The sequence below is a fragment of the Vicia villosa genome, linkage group LG4, assembly GCF_029867415.1.
Source record: "Vicia villosa cultivar HV-30 ecotype Madison, WI linkage group LG4, Vvil1.0, whole genome shotgun sequence".
Lineage (NCBI taxonomy): Eukaryota > Viridiplantae > Streptophyta > Magnoliopsida > Fabales > Fabaceae > Vicia > Vicia villosa.
Genome location: NC_081183.1, coordinates 184,202,535 through 184,211,378, shown reverse-complemented (window position 1 = coordinate 184,211,378; position 8,844 = coordinate 184,202,535). Strand labels below are relative to the sequence as shown.

Here is an 8,844-nt window from a genome sequence, read left to right as displayed (position 1 = left end):
GGTAGCGGATACCTGTTCTTAATCGTTACTTTATTCAGATGTCTGTAATCAACACAGAGCCTCATACTTCCATCTTTCTTCTATACCAACAGCACTGGAGCTCCCCACGGTGATACACTTGGTCTGACAAACCTCTTCTCAAGTAAGTCCTCCAGTTGCTTCTTTAATTCAGCCAATTCGGATGCAGACATTCTGTATGGTGCCATAGAAACAGGTCTGGTACCAGGTACAAGATCAATTGCAAATTCAACCTCTCTTTCTGGAGGTACATCAGGAATCTCATCAGGGAAAACTTCAGGAAACTCACGCACCACCTGCAACTCATCAATTATAGCTTGATTCTCAATTGACAATGTTGCCATTAATGAGAACATCTCAGCTTCTTCCTTCAACAACTGTCGCAACTGCTTAGGCGACACCAACCCAGCTTCTTCCTCTTCAACAGTTGAAAACCTCACAGTCTTGTTATAACAATTAATATGAACATAGTTATACTCTAACCAGTTCATCCCCAAAATTACATCCAACCCACTTAACGGCACACAAACTAAATCAACAGCGAAGTTCCTATCGAAAATCGACAAAGGACACTTCAAACATACTAGAGAAGTAGTCACTGATCCTTTAGCTGGAACCTCAACTACCATCTCACCATTCATAGAAGATAACACAAGACCCAATCTTTTAACGCAATCAGCAGCAATAAAACAATGAGTAGCACCAGTATCAATAATAGTGATTAAAGGAGTACTATTTATGAAACATGTACCTCTGATAAGTCTGTCCTCATTCGGTGTCTGAGTTCCAGCCAAAGCAAACACTCTTCCACCAGCTTGTGCCTTCTTTGGTTTCGAACACTGACTTCCAATGTGTCCTTCTTCACCGCAGTTAAAACAAACCATTTCCTTATGCTTACAATCTGACATAGCGTGCCCCATCTTACCACAACGAAAACATTTCTTCACCTCAATGTTACACGCAGTACTCTTATGGCCAGGTTTCCCGCAATTGAAACAAATCACATTAGGAGGAGCACCTCCCCCACTAGATCTCTGACCCTGCGTAAATCTCTGTTTACCTTTACCAGCTGGAGCATCATATGGTTTGCCACGGTTCTGTTGATTCTTGCCTCTCCTGTCAGTAACAACCTTGTAATGAGCATTGTTATCTTCTTCAAAGATCCTGCAACTATCAACCAAATTAGGAAAGATACGAATCTTCTGATACCCAATAGCTTTCTTGATCTCAGAGCGCAATCCGTTCTCAAACTTGATGCACTTCGAAAACTCAGCACCTGCTCCATCATAATACGGGTAGAACTTAGCCAACTCAGTGAACTTTGCAGCATATTCAGTCACTGACATATTCCCCTGTTTGAGCTCAAGAAACTCAATCTCTTTCTTACCCCGAACATCTTCAGGATAATACTTTCTCAGAAATTCCCTGCGGAACACAACCCAAGTGATCTCTTCACCTGCCACCTCCAATCTATGGCGATTCTCTAGCCACCAATCATCAGCTTCGACTGCTAGCATGTGAGTACCATAACGAACCTTTTGCGCTGGAGTGCAATCCATCACACGGAAGATCCTCTCAATCTCCTTCAACCATTCCAATGCGCCATCAGGGTCATGCTTTCCTTTGAAGACCGGCGGATTCTCCCTCTGGAAGGTCGCCAAACTACGAGATCCAGTATTCTCATCGGCATTTGGTTGATGTGCCAAAACTTGAGCCACAGCCTCCAAAGCAGCAACAATCGCGGCATCGTTTATACCAGCCATCTCAACTAAGCACTACACATAAACAACAGTCAGATAAATTAATTAACAATACTCAATCGTTAACTAACTACGACTCGACAACTGGCCGGACGGACCGACCTGCTCTGATACCACTAATGTAACACCCCAAAATCTACCCAACGTTTATATTAAATCAGAGTGCCAAAATTTCGACTTAACTTGAGGTATTACATTTAACTTTAAAACCAACAACGGAGACAACAATATTTTTTTAAAAAGATACATAGCACTATAATAAAATAAAGAATTTTCAACAAGTATTTAGTCTCAATGATTAAACTTAAATTAAGTAACTGCAGCGGAAAACAAATCAACTTAAACTGCGAGTAATCATGGCCTCTTCCAACAACTTAAATCAACAACAAAAATCCTCAAAATAACAATCGAATTCGACTTGAAATTAAATAACAACATAAATCAAATCAAACAAGCGTTCGTTTCCCCCCGAGTGCTACGTATCAGAGCAACGACACCCAAAAGCTACTAAATCTTTACTCCTCGTTACCTGCACGTTACCAATATAAAGGCAACGGCGAAAACAAAGAAAGGGTGAGATATCGAAAAGTATAAGCAAGAGTATGATAATTGATATATTAGACATAGAATTATACAATATTCACCCCATTTTGAAACAACTGCAATACAACCATCAACCAAACAACAGAGCAATAACAATGATGTCAACAAAATGAAAACTCAACAGGAAACTCGACTAATGCAAATGCATGTGGATCCATCGGAGTACAACTCCCAACTTAATCATATGCCAGGTTATCGAGGCATTTCAACAACTTGAACGGGGTGCCATCAAGGCCAACTTAATCAATGCCATCAAGGCCAACTTAATCAATGCAATGTTATGCGACAACATGAACGACATCAAATCAATAATATCACAACAAAATCATAATAACAGCAACATAACCGACTACTTAAACTACAACTTAAACCGCAACTTAAACAACTTTCAACTTTGGCTATTTAAGCTTACAACCAAAACTTGTCCAAATTCGGGACAAAACCAACTCATTCCAACAATACCTGCAATTCACGAAAATCGATATAATATTCAACAAAGCAACCAACCACAATTACCTATATATATATATATATGTATATATATATATATATATATAAACCACCCCGACGAATTTCGTCTAATTCCGGTTAATTAATTATACCGCTTAAAAACTACCAACGTCCTAATCGGTACCGTGTTCATCAACTATTATTAATATTAGTCAATTATTACTATTCAATTATTAATACTAGCCAATTGTTAAATGTATTCTACTACTATGATTAAATCCACGCTACCAATTTCTCACTGTCATCACAGAATTCCAGTTTTGATACAAAATGCCATTGTCTGCTAAATCCATTATCTGCTAAAATGTTGCTACTGTTCCTGCTACTAATTTATACCCCTAGTATTATTATTATTATTACCAACTATCCAATTATACTTATTATATTATTTGTAATATATATATACATATATCTAAGTTACTAGTATTATCTACTAAACAAAATGTCAGGACCAAAACAACATGCCTTGCCATTGCCTACACACGTGGATCCCAAAAGAATGGAAGGAAAAGAGTGGGACACTCATCCACCATGCTAGGGGCGTCCACCCCCATATATATATGCAACCATAAATTTATTTTACAAACAGGGACGCCCGTCCCCTCCTTGGATGACCCCCGCCTCCAAAATTCTTATTTTCATTACTATTTCTTCTTCATATTCTTATCTAATTTTCTTATGAATTCAACACAACAAAGATACGATTTATTTCCATCGTTTCGCTTGGAAAATGACACAAATTAATTATAAGGGGCAACATAGTTCAACAATACCAACAGCAGCAATTCAACCACAGATTAATCGATATAAACCAAACATTAACATGTTTATAGATCTAACCACTAAAACACAAACATAGCAGAAATTATACAATCCCTAAATCCCACATAAAAACTATCATACAATCGATTATATTAGTCGAACCCCACCCTTACCTTTTGGATTGAACGGAGCTCAGAAATTTGATCGTAACCGCGACTGCTAAATTGAACCCCTAAGCTGCTAGCACCAAAACCCTTGATCTCAAATTCTTTTCTCTCTGTTTCGTACGGTTGGTATATATTTTTTTTTTTTGGTACATACCACTACTTTAACAACTACTCCTTATTAAAATTATTGGGCCACTAAAACTCTTGTTGGGTTTACTAACCAACACTCCTCAAATGCCAACTCACACTTACAATTAAACTAAACTAATTTATGTAATAGACTTTACAAATAATAATAAAAAACCAATATTATTTTATCCCCACTATAATTCGACATTTCGACCGACTATTTACTAAATTCACATATATCACAAAATACTCAAAATATTCGATTAAAAAAAATTGCATTTAATTAACTACGGGTGTTACAATAGCCATGGAGATTAATATGTCCTTTCTGACTAGCCAGCTCAATAGGATGGGGCATTTGTCCCCCAAGAAGTGGCTAGACGAACAAGAGGCAAAAATGACAATAAGCGACAGCTAGCCTGCCTAGTTATGTTTTCTTTCTCACTATGTTTTAAATGATATGGGATGCAACATTTTTTGACATATTTGTTTCCTTGTGCTTGTGTGTAGGGTCTGGGGCACGAGCGATAGGATCGAGGCCCGATACAAAGAGATTCAAGTTTACTTTTAGACACACTTTGCACGTCTAACTACTAGAGAAGTCAAAATGGGATAGCCCATTTGGGCCGGCCCGCTAGACTCGAAAAATCATAGGGTTTGGGCCTTAAAATTATAGTCCATATTTTTCCGGGCCTTTTTAGCCCATCCCTGAAAAGCTCGCTACCCATTAGGCCTAGCCCATATGGGCCATGGGTAGCCCATTAGGCCCGCTTAATCATAATTTTTTAAGAATATATTAATATTTATAAGGCATTTGAAGTATGGAGAATCAAATGCACAAATCCCCAAAAAGCTGAAACATTTCATTTTCACTCTCCCAAAGGTGAAGTTGTCGACATTTGAGGCTAACACAATAAATCCTCGCCTTGCTGCGCATAAGCAAGGGCTTGGGGGAAACTGTTCTTGGCCGACCAAATCAACCTCGGCTGACCACCATGAAGGAACCACAATCCTTCTAGAATATTCTCAACACACGAGAATCCTCATCCTGATGATCATAAATGACCTCAATTGCATTCACATCCAACGGCTCTCCGCAATTTACTCCTAACAAATAGTGAGTTTATTATTTTCCTCTCTTTATATATTGAGAATGGTCAAATAGAGGTAACATATTTTAAACACAATTTTAATTCACTCTTCTTCCTCGCATACTAACTTAAGCGTCGAAGTGTTAATCTTGCAGGTCTCCCCTCATATCTATCATCACTTCAGATCCCTGTTCCATTTCTAGTTGCAGAACGAAACATATATTGTTAGAATAAATTGAATTTTTGTTAATTAAGATGATATTAATGATAATTTCATATTTTTTCCCATAAAAATTATTTAAAACTATTTTAAAAAATAAAGTCAATAGAATTTTGGTTTGTTTTATCGTACTTTTAGATTTTTGTATTATGTTCTTATACTCCACTATTAAGGAACCCCCAAGAAGGATCCACAACCCTTCTAGAATCTTCTCAACAAATGAGAATTTTTCTTCTGATGATCACAAATGATCTCAATTGCATTCACATCCAACGACTTTTCGTGATTTACTCCTAATAAATAGTGTGTTCGTTGGAGCCAGGAATTGAACTGGCTAATCCAACAGGGCACAAACAAGGGGGAAAATGTAACTTTGATCCGGCTCGCTATGACAGAGACATTATATGGTTTATGGATGTACAAGAATACAAAATGCTTTGGGATGGCGAAAGTTATCAACACTATACATGATAATATCATAAATATGATAACATATAGGGGTGGTATAGAAATAAACTTCGGACTCGCATTGTTGAGTTGATGCTATAGACTTTATTTATTGCTTTGTTTTATTTGGGTTTACTTAGGATGTCATAGTAGTCTTTGGGGTTGGATCACTTGATCGCCGTGATTTGTATCTAGTACTTTTTTGAGTCAATATACATAGATTATTCAAACAATAAAATAGTGTGTTCGTTATTTTTCTCTCTCTATATATATAGTTTATAGGGAGAATGAGTCAACTTTGAGGTAATAAGTTACAAGCATATTTTCAATTCACTCTTGTTCGTTATATATTGATTTAAGGGTTAATACCACGTTTCACCCCTATAATATATGCGAAATTCGCTTTACCCCTAGTAATATTTTTTTTAGTTTTTCCCCTGTAATATTTTTTTGTTTGAATTACCCCCCTAAGTGTGCAAATTTAACACCAAATTTGGGAAGAAAATCAAACAAAAAAATATTACAGGAGTAAACTTTACACTTAGGAGACAAAAGACATAGTATTTTTATATTTCAGGGGGTGTTTGAAAAATATAATTACAGGGAAAAGCGAATTTCACCTATATTACATGGGGTTTGTATATTTAACCATTGATTTAATCGTTGAAGTGTTAATCTTACAAATTCTCTCTTTCCTTTCCATTTTATCGGAAACTCAAATCTGTCATTCCTTCTTATCCTCGCTTCATTTCTAGTTGTACAATGGAACAAATATTATTATAATAAATTAAATTTTCGTTAATTACGATGATATTGATGATAATTTCATAGTTTTCTAATTAAGAAAAAAAATAAAGTTAATAGAATGTTGGTTTGTTTTATCCTCCTTCTAGATGTTTATATTCTGTTGTTGTTATGCTCCACTATTTTGCAGATGGTAGATGATCTCCACCATAAATTAAGTCATAACCAAAAATCATTGTACAAAGTTTTTAAGACACCAACCTTAGATGGATGTAACTGATTAACTGCATGCATTGGATGTTCTTCCTTGAACTGCAGACAACACATTATTTCCCTCTAATTAAACGCAAAACATCTTCACGTGCCACATGACACCTCCTTAACTCTTGATAATGATATGAATTGACCCACCAACCTTATCTCCAAACGCACTAAGACAATTATTTGGCTGTCCAAAAAGTTAGATATGGAATAGTAATGATGTCGTGACTTCATTGGCTGATATAAAATATGCCAATACATCCAAGGTTGAACATAATGGTGGTGGATATTTTATTTTAAAATTTGGATGTGCAATAATGGTGAAGAAGAAACAATGGTATACTATGATTGATTGGGACATTTCGAAGCCTTCTTTGGAGAAACAATGTCGACAATGAAAATAGAAAAAGGGAAAACAAAGAGAATGATAGGGGTATTACCATTTTAGGATTGTTTGATTTAATTTAGTTTATTTCAAAAAAGGAAGGGAATGGGAGTAAATCGCTTATGTGTCAAATTAGGTTTGTCCAATTTTTGTTTGCACCCATGGGCGTGGCTATTTCTGTATGGATTTAGTTTGTCCAATTTTTGTTTGCACCCATGGGCGTGGCTATTTTCTTTATGGATTTAATAAGCCAGCATTACAAATGTCATGATACAATTGGAATCAGAAATACCTCATCCCTACTGTAGAAGCAATCTTAAGATTTTGTTCGTGACTTTGGAAAGAAGGGGAAGGTAATAATTTATGAAAAATAATCTATTTGATAAAATTAGCTTGCTGATGACTTGTAATTGGTAGCTGATAAGTTAATTTGAGTGTTTGGTAAATTAGTTGTTATACTAGCTGATAAATATAAAATGACATAAAAGAACATTCTTAATTAAGAAATTGATAGTCTTATTATATTATTGCATTATACAATTAAATTAATTTAAAAAAAATAAAAATACATATATATTAGCAAACACATGAAAAAAATTAATATATATTAAAATTAAAAATAACATCAAAATATATCGAGCAATTATATATAAATTTTTAAATGAATTTATAAAATAAAATTTATATATAAATTTAATGAGATATATAAAATAATCTTTAATATTATTACGAATCTTCGTCGTCGTAATAATCTCTTAATGTTTCACAAATTTAAAAATTAGAAACACTATCTCTAAATTCATTACGAGGCATATAATTTTAATATCGTTAAAAAAATATTAAATATTGCATTTTTTTGTTAATCGACACGAATATAATTATACAACGCAAAAACTATTTTATTTATATATATATATATATATATATATATATATATATATATATATATATATATATATATATATATATATATATATATATATATATATATATATATATATATATATATAAGGATAAAATTAGATTTTTGTTAAAATAATAAGGGTATACATAAAATAAAAAGTCACAGGCTAAAAGCTAAAAGCTCAAAAGCTACTTTAAGTAGCTTTTGAAAAAAAACCTAAAAGCTAATAAAAAATCTACAAGCTATAAGCTAAATGACATATACCAAACAATTTTTTTTTGTTAATATGAGCTGAAAAGCTAAAAGCTCTTTTTCTGGTGTTACCAAACAGAGCCTAATTTCTAAATAAATTATAAAAAATATTTGACATTTAAATTTTATGTGTATATAGAATCATAAAAGAGTGTTTATCATTATTATATTTTTAATTTTTATAATACTATAACAACATAAAAAAAATTTAAAAAATTTATGTAAGACCTCCAAAATTCTTGTTCAATACAAATTTTGAGTCCTCTAAATTATGAGATTTTGGCTGTTACAAACAAAAGCTAATCCTCCAAAACTCTTTCAATCAAAATCATTCAATTCTTTTCCATCAATCCTTCCCTTATTATTTTAAAGTTTTCCCCTCCTTTCCTCTCCAAATTCTCAAACACATCCTAAGAAAAACATTCACAACCATAATATATATATATATATATATATATATATATATATATATATATATATATATATATATATATGAGAATGAATTTGAACCATTAGATTTTAAAATAAATGGTGGAGATTATATGTTATTGTTTTTTCTCTCTCCTCCATCATTTATTTTAATAATGAAGG

General features: G+C 33.6%; 1 protein-coding gene across 1 annotated transcript; it reads right to left on the bottom strand.

The window, feature by feature from the left end:
* Nucleotides 1-68: 68 nt before the first annotated feature.
* LOC131600505 (uncharacterized) lies at nt 69-1,781 on the bottom strand. Its single transcript, XM_058872658.1, has one exon. It carries the CDS (start codon nt 1,779-1,781, stop codon nt 81-83), a length of 1,701 nt encoding a protein of 566 aa, XP_058728641.1. The 3' UTR covers nt 69-80.
* Between the last annotated feature and the right edge of the window lie 7,063 nt (nt 1,782-8,844).